General features: G+C 46.0%; 1 protein-coding gene across 2 annotated transcripts in view; it reads right to left on the reverse strand.

Annotated features, from left to right (window-relative positions):
• LOC121580858 (glypican-5-like) overlaps nucleotides 1-15,936 on the reverse strand; it is a 242,452-nt gene extending 226,516 nt beyond the window's left edge. For both annotated transcript variants that reach the window (XM_041895964.1, XM_041895962.1), the window contains exon 1: nucleotides 15,537-15,936. In XM_041895964.1, the coding sequence (XP_041751898.1) occupies nucleotides 15,537-15,702 (166 nt within the window). In that variant the 5' untranslated portion in view covers nucleotides 15,703-15,936. The remainder of the gene's footprint in view (nucleotides 1-15,536) is intronic.
• Nucleotides 15,937-19,284: the final 3,348 nt, after the last annotated feature.

The raw sequence follows: 19,284 nt of genomic DNA on the forward strand, positions 1-19,284 counted from the left end.
AGACACATCTCAACATCAACTGTTCAGAGGAGACTGTGTGAATCAGGCCTTCATGGTCGAATTGCTGCAAAGAAACAACTATTAAAGGACACCAATAAGAAGAGACTTGCTTGGGCCAAGAAACACGAGCAATGGACATTAGACCAGTGGAAATGTGTCCTTTGGTCTGGAGTCCAAATTTGAGATTTTTGGTTGCAACCACCGTGTCTTTGTGAGAAGTGGTGTGGGTGAACGGATGATCTCCGCATGTTTATTTCCCACCGTAAAGCATGGAGGAGGAGGTGTTATGGTGTGGGGGTGCTTTGCTGGTGACACTGTCTGTGATTTATTTAGAATTCACACTTAACCAGCATGGCTACCACAGCATTCTGCAGCGATACGCCGTCCCATCTGGTTTGGGCTTAGTGGGACTATCATTAGTTTTTCAACAGGACAGTGACCCAACACACCTCCACGCTGTGTAAAGGCTATTTACCAAGAAGGAGAGTGATGGAGTGCTGCATCAGATGACCTGGCCTCCACAATCCCCCGACCTCAACCCAATTGAGATGGTTTGGGATGAGTCAGACCGCAGAGTGAAGAAAAAGCAGCCAACAAGTGCTCAGCTTATGTGGGAACTCCTTCAAGACTGTTGGAAAAGCATTCCAGGTGAAGCTGGTTGAGAGAATGCCAAGAGTGTGCAAAGCTGTCATCAAGGCAAAGGGTGGCTATTTGAAGAATCTCAAATATAAAATATATTTTGATTTGTTTAACACTTTTTGGTTACTACATGATTCCATGTGTGTTATTTCATAGTTTTGATGTCTTCACTATTATTCTACAATATAGAAAATAGTAAAAAATAAAGAAGTAGTAGATAGAGTAGGTGTGTCCAAACTTTTGACTGGTACTGTATGTCCCTGACCCTTTCTCTCCTGGCTGGCTCGCCACTCTGTGTGTTATCTCCAATATGAAACTAACAACTAGTGACGGGGGAGAATGTGATTCCCACAAAGACTTTGGGAGCTACAGCCACCAACCACCGTTTTCAGGGCAGGTCAACGGTGTCAGGAATATTCCAGAACATTGATTAGAACCAAGGTCTAATGCATGTTGTCCACAGGGTGGGTAGATTGCTGTTATGTACTTTATTGAAGGCTGATGAGAAGAACCAGTGTTTTCATGCTTGTGGGGTGAGTGGTCTTCTGTAGCTCAGCTGGTAGAGCACGGCGCTTATACCACCAAGGTAGTGGGTTTGATCCCCGAGACCACCCATACACAAAAATGTATGCACGCATGACTGTAAGTCGCTTTGGATAAAAGCGTCTGCTAAATGGCATATTATCATTATTATAAAGTTACAACAGATTGTTGCATGTCCTTTATTATTGGGTGTTTGCAAATAGTCCAACGTGAAAGTGAACTGAACAATAGCAAGTGATTCACAGCCTGTTGAAGTTACCTTTGCTAATCCTCCCTTTGTGTAAACGTAATATCTGAGACATACTGTAGGCCAAACAAAAGCTTGAAAACACAGTAACCTCACTGGGATTAGAGTTTAGGATGTTGAGTCTAAGATATAGTCAGTTACTATGACAATGTCCGCTAGACAAAATATTTTCTTTCAGAACAAAAAGCATTTATGGTAAAAACAATTATGGTAACAGCCATTGTCGCTCATGGTCCCAACATGGCTTAAGTCCCTTATAGGGCAAACCTCTTGCCCCCTATAGAACAATGTTTGAGTCTCTTGCAGCGCATACCTCCAGTCCCTTAGCACTAATGTGATTTGACACAGACCCAAGAGAGCTGGTGGGGCAAGACAAGGCCCAACTCTACAAGTCCTGGTGGTTAATTAGCGATCAGTGTGTGCACCGCTCCGCTCGTTCTGCCTGGCCAGACATTCACACACACAGAGTACCGAGTCAGAATGATGTCAACTCAGCCCTTTAATTCTCTAATCGGCTTCAGGTGACAAATACCTCCTGACTAAGTGGCCGTATTAAGCCAGCGCTCCATTCACCAAGCCTCAAATTGTTGGTCACAATTACTTCCGCCACGTCTCAGTACCCTTGAGTGCACAAGTCAAAATTCATGCTGTTAAAAACAGGAGGAAAGTCTTAATGGTAGAAATGTGCCCTTGGTAACCAGCGAGCCATCTTTAAAAAACATCCCCGGACCCAATTCGCTTGCATCACACATCTGGTCAATAAGGAGTGAAAATGTTGTTTTGATTTGGATAGGTTGTTGACAGGGAGGCCAGCAATTTCCTGGTGCTACTGTTTGGATATATTTTTCAGAGAACAGGAATAACTTTGTGGAAAAGCAGCTAATTAATGCAGGAGTTTGGTCCTCTTCAGATATTGCTGCCTCGCTCTCTACCGGACTCTTCCACCTCAGGAAGCGCTGTGTTCCTTTTTTAGTCGTCTCATCCAGTGAACTTGCAGGATATTTACTCTGATTTGCTGTGCTTGGGCGGGGCCGTGTTGAAAGAAAACATGGCTCAAAAGGGGCTCTGCCACATACCTGCATTTTTGGACGGCCCTGAATCGCTCCGGAATGTCTAGCTTTTTCAGGCTTCAAGCTGGCAGTGCCCACAGTGACTGGCGATGGGGTCCAGAGCCAGAGGCCAAGGGCCAGGCGGCTTTGATGTGGGTCAGACGGGTTGAGGAGAGTGTTGGGGCCGGGGGGCACTTGGGGCTTGGTAGACTGTTAGATTGTTGGATGTGGGGCGCTAGAGGTCTAGTGGATTATTGGATGTAGGGGCAAAGAGGTTGAGGGCAGGGTCAGGGGGGCACTGGGGGCAGTTGGATGTGGGTCAGAGGATTGCAGAGGAGGGGGCAGAGAGGTTGTCGTAGTGGGGCCACTTGAAGCTTAGTGGACTGGTGGTATTTTGGATGCGGGGGTAGAGGGTTTGAGTACAGAGTCAGAGGACATTAGGGAATGTTGGATGTAGGTCAGATGTCATGAACCCTGCGTCCTGAGTCTGTTCCTGCCTGTGTTGCCGTTTTTCTGCTCTGTATCTCCTGTTTCCCGAAGGTGCCTGAACGCACCCTGTCCGGTTGCCGGGCGACGTTGCTAGGCGGGTGATCTCTCGATTACCCGCACCTGCTTCTCATCAGCTTCGGCACACCTGGTCCTGATCATCACCCCTTCATAAGCTCTGACCTGACATCCATTCCCTGCCGGATCGTTAGCCATAAACATCATTCTCCCGGAACCTTCACCCAACCCCCTGCCGTGCCATCAGTTCATCTGCCACTTCACCACCACCTACTCATCTCCGCCACCCGCTCCGTCTCCTGGACTATTCTGCATCTTTTATCTGTAAATAAACACTCACATTCGTTCAACTCACCTTGTCCTGGTCTGCTTCTGGGTTCGGTCTTAGAGAACCGTGACAGAACGATCCGGCCATAAATGAACCCAGCGGACCTGGACTCTGTTCGCCATGCCATTACCCATCAGGAGATGATGTTGGGACAACACAGCACGGCGCTACAGGAGATAGCGTTATCGGTTCGGAACTTTTCTACCAGTCTGACGAAGATCCAGGCTCAGCTCAGTTTGCCGGTGGAGAATCCACCACCGGTTTCACCTCTCTCGCCTGCCGCTTCTGGAGCTGTGCCCTTCAGTGAGCCCAAGGTTCCGACGCCTGAGAAGTATGAAGGGGATTTGGGAAGATGCCGTTCCTTTCTTATGCAGTGTGGATTAGTGTTCGATCTACAGCCCCACTCTTACGCCACAGACAAGGCTAGGATAGCCTTTGTTATTGAATTGCTGCGTGGTAGAGCCCTGGAGTGGGCTTCAGCCGTATGGGAACGACAGGACACTTGCATGGCGTCATACCAGCAGTTCACGGCAGAGATGAGGAAGCTGTTTGACCATCCAGTCCGAGGTAAGGACGCAGCTAAGCGCCTGTTTTCTCTTCGCCAAGGAACTCGCAGCGTTGCCGACTTCGTAGTCGAATTCAGGACATTGGCTGTGGAGAGTGGGTGGAATGAGGAGTCACTGCAAGCGGCCTTTACCAGGGGCTGTCGGAGCAACTCAAGGATGAGTTGATCTCCTATCCGGAGCCTAGTGACCTGGACAGTTTGGTAGCTTTGTCTATTCGGGTGGATAACAGAGTTCGAGAGAGAAGGAGGGAGAAGCAATGGGGCCCGGTCCAATCAATCAGCTTCTCAGTTTCCAGTCGGGTCAGGAGGTGGACCAGAATGCGTCGATCATTGTCCACCACACGGGATTAGTGGAGAGGTCCTGCCTCCAGATTCTGAACCCATGCAAGTGGGGCGGCACGGGTTAACCAAGGAGGAGCGCCAACATAGACGTAAGACCAACCGCTGCCTCTACTGTGGTAGATCGGGACATTACATCTCCACTTGTTCCCAGCGGCCGTCTAACTGCTCGGCTCGCTAAAGTTGGGAGGACTTTTAGCGAGCCAGTTTCAACCTCTCAATACCCCTGTCAGACCCGTTTCCGGCTACCCTCATGAACAGGAATCAGAGTTTAGCGATTAACGCTTTCGTCGATTCAGGTGCCGATGGAAGCTTTATTGATGCCGACGTGGTGGAACAGCTGGGGCTTTCCAAGGAGCGATTACCGGAAGCCATTGAAGCTACCACTCTGAACGGCAGTAGTCTGGCACGTATCACGATGAGGACTGAACCGGTTAAGATGCTGTTGTCAGGGAATCATTCTGAGGTTATCTCATTCTTCATTCTGCCTTCTTCCCATGTTCCTCTGGTCCTTGGATACCCATGGCTGAAAGAATACAATCCCACGTTCGATTGGGTGACTGGCAAGGTAACTAGTTGGAGCATTGATTGTCATGCTAACTGCCTCAAGACTGCCTGTTCCCATTCTGTTCCCAGTCAGGTGATTGAGGCTAACCCCCCAGATTTGTCCCTGGTTCCCGAGACATATCACGATTTGGGGGAAGTGTTCTGTAAGCAGAGGGCTCTGTCACTCCCTCCCCACCGACCATATGATTGTGCCATAAACCTGTTCCCTGGAGCTGCCTATCCCAAGGGACGGTTATACAGCATCTCCCGACCAGAACGTGAGGCTTTGGAGACCTACATAAAGGAGTCCCTAGCTGCTGGTCTCATTCGTCCCTCGTCATCACCCCTGGGGGCAGGATTCTTCTTTGTGAGTAAAAAGGATGGCTCTCTTCGACCTTGTATTGATTATCGGGGGGTTGAATGATATCACGGTCAAGAACAAGTATCCCCTGCCCTTGATGAGCTCTGCTTTCGACTCCTTACAGGGTGCTACTGTGTTCACCAAGCTGGACCTACGCAATGCGTATCATCTGGTCCGGATCAGAGAGGGGGACGAGTGGTTGACTGGTTTCAATACACCGATGGGTCATTTCGAGTATCAGGTGATGCCGTTTGGACTGACCAATGCCCCAGCAGTGTTCCAGAGTATGGTGAATGACGTCCTGAGAGATATGATCGGTCTTTTTTGTGTTCGTTTACCTGGATGACATTCTTATCTTCTCGAAGGAGCCTTCCAGCCACGTCCAGCATGTCAAGCAGGTTCTGCAGCGATTGCTGGAGAATCGCCTGTTTGTGAAGGCCGAGAAGTGTGAATTTCACGCCCACACTACATCCTTCCTCGGGTACATCATCTCCAGGGGAGAGATTAGGATGGACCAAGAGAAGGTTAGGGCGGTTCTGGATTGGGCCCAGCCCGGTACGAGATTGCAGCTCCAGAGGTTTCTGGGGTTTGCGAATTTCTATCGGAGATTTATCCGTGATTACAGCCGTGTGGCCGCTCCTTTAACTGCCCTGACTTCTAGTACCAGAACCTTCAGTTGGAATCCTGAGGCGGACCGAGCATTTCTGGATTTGAAGAGGCGATTCACCAACGCTCCGATTCTCTCTCAACCTGACACTGCCCGTCAGTTTGTCGTTGAAGTGGATGCGTCTGATGTGGGGGTTGGCGCCATCCTGTCCCAGCGATGCTCCACTGACGGTAAACTCCATCCCTGCGCCTACTACTCTCGTCGTCTTTCGTCTACGGAGAGGAACTACGATGTGGGTAACCGGGAGCTTCTCGCGGTGAAACTTGCCTTGGAGGAGTGGCGCCACTGGTTGGAGGGGGCGGAGCAACCGTTTGTTGTCTGGACTGACCAAAAGAATCTTGCTTACGTGCAATCGGCTAAACGTCTCAACTCCCGTCAGGCCAGGTGGTCGTTGTTTTTTGGACGCTTTAATTTTTCCTTGACGGGGTCTAAGAACGGCAAGGCGGACGCCTTGTCCCGGATGTTCTCCAAGACGGAGGAGAGTGGGGCCAAGACTGAGACGATTCTTCCCCGGAACCTTGTCGTGGGAGCCGTTATGTGGAGGATTGAGGAGGAGGTTATGGCGGTCCTTCGGACGCAGCCCGGCCCCGGTAACGGTCCACCCGGTCGGTTGTTTGTGCCTGAGTCGGTTCGTTCGGCTGTCCTCCAATGGTCCCACGCCAGCAAGATGGCTTGTCACCCTGGCGTGGCTCGACGATGGCGCTTCTACGCAGACGATTTTGGTGGCCTGCCATGGGAGAAGATACTCGGAGGTTTGTTGCTGCCTGTCCAGTTTGTGCGCAGAACAAGAGTGCCAATCGGCCCAGCTCTGGACTTCTTCACCCCCTACCGATCCCCCGGCGACCATGGTCGCATCTGGCTCTGGACTTTGTCACTGGGTTGCCCTCTTCTGAGGGGAACACGGTCATTCTGACTATTGTGGACCGATTCAGCAAGTTCGCCCACTTTGTGCCCATCTCCAAGCTTCCCTCTGCCTCTGAGACGTCCAAGATCCTGGTTAGGGAGGTTTTCAGGGTCCACGGATTGCCCAGTGACATAGTTTCCGACCGTGGCCCTCAGTTCACCTCTGCTGTCTGGAAATCCTTCTATTTGGCCATTGGAGCTACAGTCAGTCTTACATCTGGATTTCACCCCCAATCTAATGGACAGGCGGAGAGAGCCAACCAGAAGATGGAATCCACGCTGCGCTGCCTTGTTTCCTCCAACCCCACCTCTTGGGCCTCTCAGTTGCCTTGGGTTGAGTATGCTCACAATACTCTCCCTACTTCTGCCACTGGGATGTCTCCCTTCCAGTGCCTATACGGCTACCAACCCCCCTTGTTTCCTTCTCAGGAGAAAGATCTTTCGGTTCTCTCTGTCCAGGCCCACATTCGTCGTTGCCACCGGACCTGGCATCGGGCCAGAAAGGCCCTCCTTAGAGTTTCTGACCGGTATCAGCTCCAGGCGAATCGTCGCCCGTATTCCAGCCCCCGCTTATGCAATCGGAGATAGGGTCTGGTTGGCTACACGGGACCTTCCTCTGCGGACTGAGTCAAGGAAACTTTCGCCGAGGTTCATTGGTCCGTTTGTGGTGGAGAGAGTGATTAATCCTGTTGTGGTTCGACTCAAGTTGCCTAGTACGCTCAGAGTCCATCCCACCTTCCATGTCTCCTGCCTCAAGCCTGTTCTCCTCAGCCCTCTGCTGCCCCCTCCACCTCCTCCTCCTCCTCCTCGGATGATCGGAGGAGGTCCTGTCCACATGGTGCGCCGCATCATGGATTCCAGACGGCGGGGCCGGGGTTTCCAGTACTCGTGGGACTGGGGGGGTATGGTCCTGAGGAGAGGAGTTGGATTCCTCGGCGTCAGATCCTTGATGCTGACCTCCTTCGTGACTTCTACCGCCTCCATCCTGGCGCTCCGGGTAGTCCGCCCGGTGGCGTCTCGCCGGAGGGGGTGTACTGTCATGAACCCCTGCGTCCTGAGTCTGTTCCTGCCTGTGTTGCCGTTTTTCTGCTCTGTATCTCCTGTTTCCCGAAGGTGCCTGAACGCACCCTGTCCGGTTGCCGGGCGACGTTGCTAGGCGGGTGATCTCTCGATTACCCGCACCTGCTTCTCATCAGCTTCGGCACACCTGGTCCTGATCATCACCCCTTCATAAGCTCTGACCTGACATCCATTCCCTGCCGGATGCGTTAGCCATAAACATCATTCTCCCCGGAACCTTCACCCAACCCCTGCCGTGCCATCAGTTCATCTGCCACTTCACCACCACCTACTCATCTCCGCCACCCGCTCCGTCTCCTGGACTATTCTGCATCTTTTATCTGTAAATAAACACTCACATTCGTTCAACTCACCTTGTCCTGGTCTGCTTCTGGGTTCGGTCTTAGAGAACCGTGACATCAGAAGAGTTGAAGATTGGGGGGGAAACAGGGGATGGGGACTGGCAGACTATTTGATGTTGGGGTAGAGCCGAGGGCTGATGACAGGGTTGGTGGGCACTAGGGGCTGTTGGATGTGGAGGTAGAGAGGTTTGAAAAGAGGGTGCTTTAAAACAATTAAGAGGGTTCAGCTTCAGCCACAGGCCCCCTATCCACAGCACTCTGACTGTCTGTCCAGACAGCTGTCTGACCCTGAGGCCCTTACTACTGGGCTTACTCTCCCAGAATACCTGCTAGCCTCTGCTGCTGATGCTTTCATTCTATACTAACATCCCTGAGGAGCGGAGGAGCATACACAAAGAAAGCTCCCTTCAACCCCAGCCTTTCCATCATCCTCCAGCTTTTTTAAGGCAGTTATAACTATGACGCAAAAGCCAATCTACCTGGTAGTCGTTGCCTATTCGGTGTTATGAAACAAGTTTTATGAAGGAAGAATTGGCCAGTTTACGGCGCAGAAGAGAAACTCAATAAGCCAGGGACATGGCTGGTATACAATAAACACCCACCAGACCAGTGTGACTTAGACTGAAATCCAATAAGAGATCCTGAGTCTAGCCCAACTCAGACACATAAAGCAGATTCAGACTGGGATGACACTGATGGGACAGGGATTAGACCGAGAACATTAAAGAGGTTGTGGGGAAGTTCTGTAACAGAGCTGGTTACCTGCTAAGGGCATGCCAAACTTACTTTGTCAAGGCTACAGACAGTGAACGGACAATATTGCATTTGACCAAACTACACTGTAAAGTTGTATCTATGTGGGATGGTAATGAGTGGCATTGGAAATACTTTCATTGAAAATGTTTCAAGTACTTTCTGTGTCTTCAACTCCATCTCTTGGCAGTTTGTTTATTGTGTTTTTTGCATACAGCCACAAAAGTCCTCTTTTATGAAAGATAAAGCTGTTGAGAGATTTCTGGGATCATTATTGAGCAGGTAGGGTTGTGAAGCTGGGGTACAGAAAAGCATACCAAAGACTCTGAGGCTTTACATTGACTATAGAGGTTGGGTTGGAGGGTGTGTGTGTGCACCATGTGTATGCTTCCCCTCTGAGAAGGCCCTGTTTGAAGGAGCCTAAAATAAGTGCAGCCAATCAAAGGGCATCATTAGCTTAGAGTTGCTGCCAGATGCTTTGATGCTGTAACCAGGCAAGGATGTGGCAACATGTGATAACATCCTGCGTTCCCATTCCCTTAACATAAACACATGATGTGAACCCTGTCTTTGTGTTGGAGCTAAGCAAAACTCAAAGATGAAAACAGTGTCCGCGTCCGAATACCCACACTAGCGTACTAAATAGTATGTGAAAAAAAGTGTTATAGTATGTGAAATTTCGAACATAGTACTCAGAATGTGTCATCTAATGCGTGATTGCATTGACTCCCACCATTCGTTCATTTTGGCACAGCGCGTCAATTTATCTGATTATCAGCTGTTGTCAAACACGTGTCAGAAATGACGAGTGAATTCTACTAGATCAAACGCCGAAAAGAGTATGCAGTTTAAGCATGTAGTATGCTAGTATGGGTATTCGGACACAGCGAAAGACTTCTGATGGCTCGGTTGATAGGAACACTGGTGCTTACAGCAACTGAGTTCTGGTTTGAGTCGCACATGGTACCACATGTACTGAACTGTTAGTTGCATTCTCATATTACATTATCATAACTGATAATGAAAAGTCAGCAGGATGCCAGACTGTCTATGTTTTGCGTGCAGACAGTGATCTGAGCAGCCTTGGTAGACCATAGAATGTAATTATCTGAGCCACACAGAGATGAGGTGACCATATCTAGACAGGCCAGGCCACGGGACGGCGGACGTGGCGGCCAACTGTAGCGCATGGGTGTTTATGAATGGAGCGCCTCCACGCCTGCCCTCTAATTGATCTCCAAAGCGCTAGGTCAGAACGCCCTTGTAATCTCTATATAGATTGTTGGCGAGCACATCACAGCGGCCGGTGTGGTCATAACTTTTAAAAATAATCACAGGATTAGCAACTCTGTGTCATTGATTACTTAAAGTCTCCTAACGCGTGAGCTGGCAGCAGGACAAACCCACTATTTATTAACTGAAGGGCCATAGAGTGGTTATTAAGTGTCTGGAGAGTGAGCATTTGGAGCTGGAATAATTTAAGTCTGTTTCATTAAATAACATATCCTAGGTACGTTTAACGCTTCGAACACACCTACAGCGTCATTGCGCAAAATGGTACGCAGCATCATCTGAACATCATTAACAAAACTTAAACATTCACCTTCTGCAACCATTTCTGTCAAGCTGTCTATGCATACAATTTGATGCATACGTTCAATAAATCCAACGTATGCACCACACAAAACACACTGCAACTGCCTCTGCAACGCAATGCTGCAAGGCAAATGCAGCGTTCCATTGGAAATGAATGTACTTCTGGTGTACCAAAACGCAATGATGCTGTCGGTGTGATCGAGGCGTAAGAGCATCTCATAAAACATTGCATTCCTGCAGGTACTAACAGCCATTTACTATTCAATGGATTTCCTGTCATATTGCAGAAACGAGGGCCCTAAATTAGTAAATACACAAGCGGTTGGGCCTGTGGCTTGTTAAAATAATGTTAATTTTCACACATTTAAGTATGACATTAAAAGCTAATGTATTCCATGTAACGCAGCTGTATGAACACTTGCAATAGGTTAGGTTTGGTATCAAAGACTGGACCACCATAAAAACATTAGGCCTTCAGTTAAGCTTTGTTCTACAATCAGCTATTTACCTTATATTGTCTTATTAAATTATATTTCAAATGGTAGTAACATAATAATTGAACGACTAAATGTTAGTTTCTTTGGAAAAAAGTACCAGAAAGTAGGATACATATCACTATCATGATATGATTTTGTAGTAATAAATACAAAGTAAAGATCAACTGAATTAGGATGGTAAAATAAATGTTACCAAAATCACATGCGTGCATTCAATACAAGTGCCATTCTTTCATTTCCAGATCCCCGAATCAAATCGGCTGACTCTGATGGCGCAGCCACGCTCCTAAGGCACTTAGTGAGAAATCAGTTCACCACACATGAATGAAACACAGCACTGAATCCCTAAAGCAAACACACAGAAGTATGAAAAGAGCTGAGTTTCGCCACTTCAAATGTCAAGCGTTGCTATGTTTGGCGATTGATCTGAGAGTCGGAGTCGGAGTTGTACACACAGGCCCCCTCGTATTCTCACTCCCTATCCCCTGGTCAGCACTTTGAAGAGGGAATGGGCCTGACACAAAGCAAGCTCTTCTGGACCACTCCAAATAAAAAGCAACAAACAAGAGTTTAGAGCAAATATGGTTGTGTTGAATTAGTTGGGGGTAGGGGGTTGAAGTAGAGATAAAGTGAGAGAGAGATAGAGAAAGAGGGTGGTGAGCAATTAGATGGAAAAATAAAGGAGAAAGTGAGACTAAGAGAGGTAGAGCAGTGAATTGAGGTGGACAGTCAGGTCCCAAGGCCTTGGTGGGAACCTAGACCAGTAGACTTTCCTTCTCTACAGTACAGTATGGATGGAAACACGGCAACGCATGCAACTCATTCCAACCTTAGGCCTCTGCTCTCACTTTGTCCCCAATCACAAACACACATAATAGTCCAAACCTCATTCTATCCTGTAGGCCAGTCAGCTGCTGTCATATACCCTGCCTGCTGCATGCTGTAAACGCTTGTCATGCAGTGGCTCAAATGCTTCCATTCAGACTGGTGACATCTTCACAAGGCCCTGTTCCCCTGCGTTGTCTCGCAAGGGGCTTACTCCAGTTACTGCTCTGCCTGGAACTGACATGCCCTGTTCGTTGCCCGGGACGACGCCACCGCCACCAAAACAAATATATTGAGTGGTTTGGATGCACCTCTAGGTATGTTCGACGGGCGGCTATCTGTTGCTCTTCTCCCTGTTACGGCATGCAGAGTCAGACGCCGTGATGCAGTGGTGGCCTCTACCCCTATATGTGGCGCACAGTGAGACATGGCCTGCCAGTGGCTGTGGTTTGTGTCCACGTAGGTATTAGATGTCACATGACTCTGAGTCATCTTTGGAAGCCGCTAGCCCTCTGCTCCGATTCAAAAGACACACTATGGTTTCTCTGAGAGGGAAGTCCCGGGATCAAAACGCTTTTTACGTCCACAATGTTCTTATTCAATTGAAACAGGATCAATCCGGGCATAGAAACCAAGAAATACTGTCAGGATTTTTTAAGGCTAACATTATTTCTGTTTCCCAAACTTTCCAAAGGCCTTAGAGAAATGAAGACGTTACCGCAAATATTTGAAAGATGGAATAATAAGAGCAGAATCGAGAGGAGAGGCTCGGTTGGCCTTGGTGATGATAACTGCCTTGTCTTCTAAACATTCCTTTGTATTATTTTCACATGTGAAGGCCGTGAGAAGGAAAGAGACCGAAAATGTTTACCACACATACATCCCAAAGAGAAACAGAACCACAGAGAAGAGACGAGAGACAGGAGTAGAGTTAGCCTCTGTGATGTTAAGTGTCAGGAATGGAGTTAGCCTTGGTGATGATAAGTGTCAGGAGTGGAGTTAGCCTTGGTGATGATAAGTGTCAGGAGTAGGAGTTAGCCTTGGTGATGATAAGTGTCAGGAGTGGAGTTAGCCTTGGTGATGATAAGTGTCAGGAGTGTAGTTAGCCTTGGTGATGATAAGTGTCAGGAGTGTAGTTAGCCTTGGTGATGATAAGTGTCAGGAGTGTAGTTAGCCTTGGTGATGATAAGTGTTTTGTTTCTCTCCACACCAGCTCTCCCCAGGGAATGAGTTTTGAATCAAATCAACATAGCTGGATAGAAGCCCAAACCACAGTCTTCCCTGCTTGCTCCAGATAGTTTATGCCATCCGAAACATATCTAGGATCCGTTTTCCTAATCTCAGTCATTATATGCTAACCAACAAAGCTAACCATGGACCTGTGGTGTAGCCAAACCTCCATAAGACTAATGCTACTGTCTGCCTAATGTTCCATACAGATATGGAGACATGCTCTTAGATAGATGATGTCCAAAAGACTATCCTGTATCAGTCTGAAACTTGCACTCAAGTTCCTTTCCCATGACCCATTTCATATTTGTTCTGAATAGGTCCAAAAGCATCAGATCTCAGCATCATATGCAGCCGTGGAATTACTAAGAAATCTGATTTACAGTCTTGAAACTGAGGAAAACCTCAGTAACACTATGTCTCTACATAGATTCTAGTTTATGAGACTCTCTCCCCTCACTCTGGTTTTCTCTGGCTCAGAGCTTGGGCTTCAGAAGCCACAGGTCCCGTGTAGCTCAGTTGGTAGAGCATGGTGTTTGCAACGCCAGGGTTGTGGGTTTGATTCTCATGGGGGGCCAGTATGAAAAAAAACAAATGTATGCACTCACTAACTGTGAGTCGCTCTGGATAAGAGCGTCTGCTAAATGACTAAAAAATGTTTATAAAATGTATCTTTGTTGAGCAACCTGCCAAGCTATTTAAAACAATTATTTATTAATTTCTCAAGACAGAATGTTTGCTTGATAAGCAGCTCTGTTGGCCCTGTGAAATAGCAAATATATTAAGATTCTAGTGATGTATTCAATATTATTTCTGAGTTGATACAGGGATGCTTGGCTGTGAGATAAATAAATAAATGTTTTAATTAGTCCCCCTCATCTTTCCTTGCACCTCCACAAACCCATACTATATTTTCCATGATTTTAAAAGGGAAATTAGGATATTAAAAACCCATACGATCTTGATTCCAGTAGGCCTGATTGAATTGTGATTAATACATTTAACAAATGTTGTTTAAAAAAGTCTTACTAGTAGACTATATAATTACTATATAACAGTTGCATGCTCCCACAATAAGAAATCCAAATTCAGTTAGAAATGTTATTTGCTTTAGTATGCCAATTCTTGATTAGTGCCAAATGCCTAGAGCAAAACACCTGTCCAAAGCACTAATAACCTTCCCTTGTGCAACATGTGTGAACATATTATACTTTTGTAGACCTATTTCTAATCGGTGAGATCACTGTATAAGCCAATTGGAAACAGGGGAGAGTAGGGGTGTTAACCCCAGTGTTCTGGCTAAATTCCCAATCCGGCCCTCATACCATCATGGCCATCTAATCATGCTCAGTTTCCAATATTGGCTCATTCATCCTCCCTCTTCTCCACTGTAACTATTCCCCAGGTCGTTGCTGTAAATGAGAATGTGTTCTCAGTCAACTTACCTGGTAAAATAAGGGTAAAATATTTTTTTAATAAAATAACATCATTCTGTAGCTGTTCGCCCCTCTGGCCTGAGTCATGTGGCAGAACCTTGGAGGTGTCTGTCAGTACAAGGTCAAATTAATTTCATATTGGATATTCGGTGGATATTCGGATTTCAATCTTCAATAGCTCTTACACAAAGTGTGCCATGACTATGAAACTGATATATTCAGAACCGGGGGAGGATGGACAAAAATGTAAGTTTTAGTTTTTTTGTGAATTAATTATTATTATTATTTTTTTATATCTTCAATAGCTCTTAGACAAAGTGTGTGGGGAAAAGATTGGTTGTAGATTTTTTCTTTTACACATTTTTTTTTTTTGGGACCCCAAAAATGTTTTGCCATTCTCCCCGATTCAGAATATATCATTTTCATTGTCATGGCATGCTAAGAGCTATTGAAGATTGAAATCCATAAGAACCCCCCCCACCCCCACCCGAAAAGCTGTGGATTTTTGTCCATCCTCCGGATTCAGAATATACCATTTTCATAGTCATGTCATGCTTGGTTCAATAGCTATTGATGAGAGAAAAAACGAATATTCACAGAATATCCAATATAAAACAAATTTTACCTGGTTCTGTCAGTATTGTATTCCTTTGCCTCGGCTCTCAGAATATGACTTCTATCAGTGAGTGTGTACAGAGAACCACGTGCGCTCCTGACAGGAGCATGCCAGAGGAATGACATTATTGACTGTGAATCTATGTTTCACAAGCTTATTTTCCAGATATGTACATATTGTTGATCAAAGTGTTGACAAGGTAGCTTTGTTAGCCTTCTAACATTTCTAACACTTCTAATTTACCAACATAATTCTAATTTCAATAAACTAAATTTACAAGAGCAACACAGTTTAGAAGAGAGGTGGCTACAGTTCAACCAACTCCTGGAAAGCAATGCAATAGAAAAGCTATTATATTTGAGTTCAAAATGATCAACAGTCGGGAGGATCTCGCTGCAAAGTGCTAAACGTAAATTACTCAAATGTAAACGTAAACTGTCACTGCTGACCGCGGGAAATGCACACACTCACCTGTCCCAGGAGTCTCCGGTACCCATTTCAGCGGGCCGATCTGTCGCACCTGGAAAGCGGTCTTCACCTCATGACAGCTGTATGCGCCAACATCAACTACTTTCACCAGAAACATAACTGCAAAAATCCACCAGAAATTTACGCGTTGGCATATTCCTCGGGACATTGCTGCATCTCAATCCAGTTATCCGTGGGTTTAGTGTAAATCGATGATTTCACGGCCGGTTAAAAAATTAATGACACAAAAAAAAAGTTGCAGTTGATACTATTAAACGTCCATGATACGACGTCTGCATCGGGTTCTCACATTATTGGTTTTAGTGCATAAAGGCAGTCCCACACTGAGTTTATTTGAGACAGTATTGTGGCCTAAGATTTGTAGATGTACCACACTCAACACAGGCGCTGTTCGACTGCGTGCATGCTTCCTTCTCTCCCTCAAGCCATGCGCGCTTTCACTCTCCCCCTCTCGCTCGACCCCCACCCTCTCTGTTCAAATAAGGGGAGATATGAATAAATATTATCATATTTTCAGGCTGTTCTGGAGGCAAAGTGGGGTCCGACTCGGTACTGGTTGTACCTAATAAACTGGCCACTGCGTGTACATCTTTAATGGAATTCCAAATGGCACTTGAGTTGATTGACAATCTGACAAATCATGCTCTTAATAAAACAACGTTCATAAAAAAATTCTGCAGATGTATTTAATAATTAGCAAATAGGACTATATGGTCTTAGGAATTACATTCCAGATGACTGAATAATATTTTAGTGGATGGACGCTGAAAAACCTACCCAAACACACAGCTGCAAATGTCTATTTTGCCTGTTATGAAGTAAAAATCTAACTTTCTGACTATCTCCATGCTGAAGCAAATATAGGATTGTTTAGTGTACTTTACTGCCCTCTTCTGGTGAAATCGCAAAGGCACACAGGACACAAAACATTTGTACAGTATCTTGTGAATAACGATAATTCACACAAATTACCAAATTCCTTATTTGCTTTTTCTACTGTTTCCTGGTTATAAAATGCTTAAATTATTGGTTGTGATAGTGGTTACGTAAACAAACACAAAAGGGAAAGGCTGAACTGCAGTCTCTTCTTTCTCATTGCTTTTAATGTAAGGAAGGAAACAAATAAGTATTTTAGCAATTTGGTGAACTACCCCTTTACACACAAAAAACATGGACAGTAATCAAAATTCAAACCAGCTAAGATGTAGATAATAATAATATATTTATTATATATAGCGATTTTCATTATACAAATAATCTCAAAGACGCTTAAAAACAAAAAAACTAAGTAGGGGAGAGTGGTGTAAATTAATCTGTCATCTGATCAGTCGGTTACAGACAAAATTTCAGTCGGCTACTTTATCCACTTCATATTAACTAGGCTACTTTTCATTTAAAAGTTTCAATTTGCTGGTCAATGGAGACGTTTCTCGCTAGAATGAACGATATGCATCTTCTAGCAATCTACTGATAGGATAGGCACCGGTCAGTCACAAAAAAAAGCTATGTCAGGGAAACGCAGTCTGCTGTCTGTCCCGCCTCCCTGTACAATTAGTGTGCGCTGTGGTTGGTTGTAGTCACATTTCTTAACACCGAGGAGGGAAAGAGCATGATGCTCGTGAATTTGCACGTCCCATGTAATGTACTGTGCATTCGGAAAGTATTCAGACCCCTTGACTTTTTCCACATTTTGTTAAGTTACAGTCTTATTCTTTTTCCCCCTCATCAATCTACACACAATACCCCATAATGACAAAACAAAAACTGGTTTTTGGACTTTTTTGGGGGAAAATAAAAATACGGATATATTACATTTACAGTGACTTCGGAAAGTATTCCCATTGACTTTTTCCACATTTTGTTACATTACTAAAATTGATTAAATTAATGTTTTTCCTCATCAATCTACACACAATACCCCATAATGACAACGTGAAAACAGGATTGTAGAAAAGGTTGGCAAATATCTTAAAATAAAAAACAGAAATACCTTATTTACATAAGTATTCAGACCCTTTGCTATGAGACTTGAAATTGAGCTCAGGTGCATCCTGTTTCCATTGCTCATCCTTGAGATGTTTCTACAACTTGATAGGAGTCCACCTGTGGTAAATTCAATTGATTGGACATGATTTGGAAAGGCACACACGTGTCTATCCAGGCTCTGTCGTAGCCGGCCGCGACCGGGAGACCCATGGGGCGGTGCACAATTGGCCCAGCGTCGTCCAGGGTAGGGGAGGGAATGGCCGGCAGGGGATGTTGGTAGAGCATGGCGTTTGCAACGCCAGGGTTGTGGTTTCGATTCCCACGGGGGGGGCCAGTATGAAAAAAATATATATATATATATAATGTATGCACTCACTAACTGTAAGTCACTCTGGATAAGAGCATCTGCTAAATGACTAAAATGTAAATGTAAAATAAAGTCCCACAGTTGACAGTGCATGTCAGAGCAAAAACCAAGCCATGAGGTGGAAGGAATTGTCCATAGAGGTCAGAGACAGGACTGTGTCGAGGCACAGATCTGTGGAAGGGTACCAAAACATTTCTGCAGCATTGAAGGTCCCCAAGAACACAGTGGCCTCCATCATTCTTTAATGGAAGAAGTTTGGAACCACCAAGACTCTTCCTAGAGCTGGCCGCCCGGCCAAACTGAGCAATCGGGGGAGAAGGGTCTTGGTCAGGGAGGTGACCAAGAACCCGATGGTCACTCTGACAGAGCTCCAGAGTTCCTCTGTGGAGATGGGAGAACCTTCCTGAAGAACAAACATCTCTGCAGCACTCCACCAATCAGGCCTTTTTGGTAGAGTGGCCAGACGGAAGCCACTCCTCAGTAAAAGGCACATGACAGCCAGCTTGGAGTTTACCAAAAGGCACCTAAAGGACTCTCAGACCATGAGAGACAAGATTCTCTGGTCTATTGAAACCAAGATTGAGCTCTTTGGCGTGAATGCCAAGCGTCACGTCTGGAGGAAACCTGGCACCATCCCTACGGTGAAGCATGGTGGTGGCAGCATCATGCTGTGGGGATGTTTTTCAGTGGCATGGACTGGGAGATAGTCAGGATTGAGGGAAATATGAACAGAGCAAAGTACAGAGAGATCCTTGATGAAAACCTGCTCCAGAGTGCACAGGACCTCAGACTGGGGGTGAAAGTTCACCTTCCAACAGGACAACAACCCTAAGCACACAGACAAGACAACGCAGGAGTGGCTTCGGGACAAGTCTCTGAATGTCCTTGAGTGGCCCAGCCAGAGCCCGGACTTGAACCTGATCAAACATCTCTGGAGAGACCTGAAAATAGCTGTGCAGCGACGCTCCCCATCCAACCTGACAGAGCTTGAGAGGATCTGCAGAGAAGAATGGGAGAAACTCCCAAAATACAGGTGTGCCAAGCTTGTAGCATCATACCCAAGAAGACGAGAGGCTGTAATCACTGCCAAATATGCTTCAACAAAGTACTGGGACTTTATATAGACACGTGGGTGCCTTTCCAAATCATGTCCAATCAATTGAATTTACCACAGGTGGACTCGAATCAAGTTGTAGAAACATCTCAAGGATGATCAATGGAATTAGGATGCACCTGAGCTCAATTTCGAGTCTCATTGCAAAAGGTCTGAATACTTATGTAAATAAGGTATTTCTGTTTTTTATTTTTAATACATTTGCAAAAAATAATAAAAACCTATTTTCGCTTTGTCATTATGGAGTATTGTGTGTAGATCGA

Source organism: Coregonus clupeaformis, chromosome 14, assembly GCF_020615455.1.
Source record: "Coregonus clupeaformis isolate EN_2021a chromosome 14, ASM2061545v1, whole genome shotgun sequence".
NCBI classification, from domain to species: domain Eukaryota; kingdom Metazoa; phylum Chordata; class Actinopteri; order Salmoniformes; family Salmonidae; genus Coregonus; species Coregonus clupeaformis.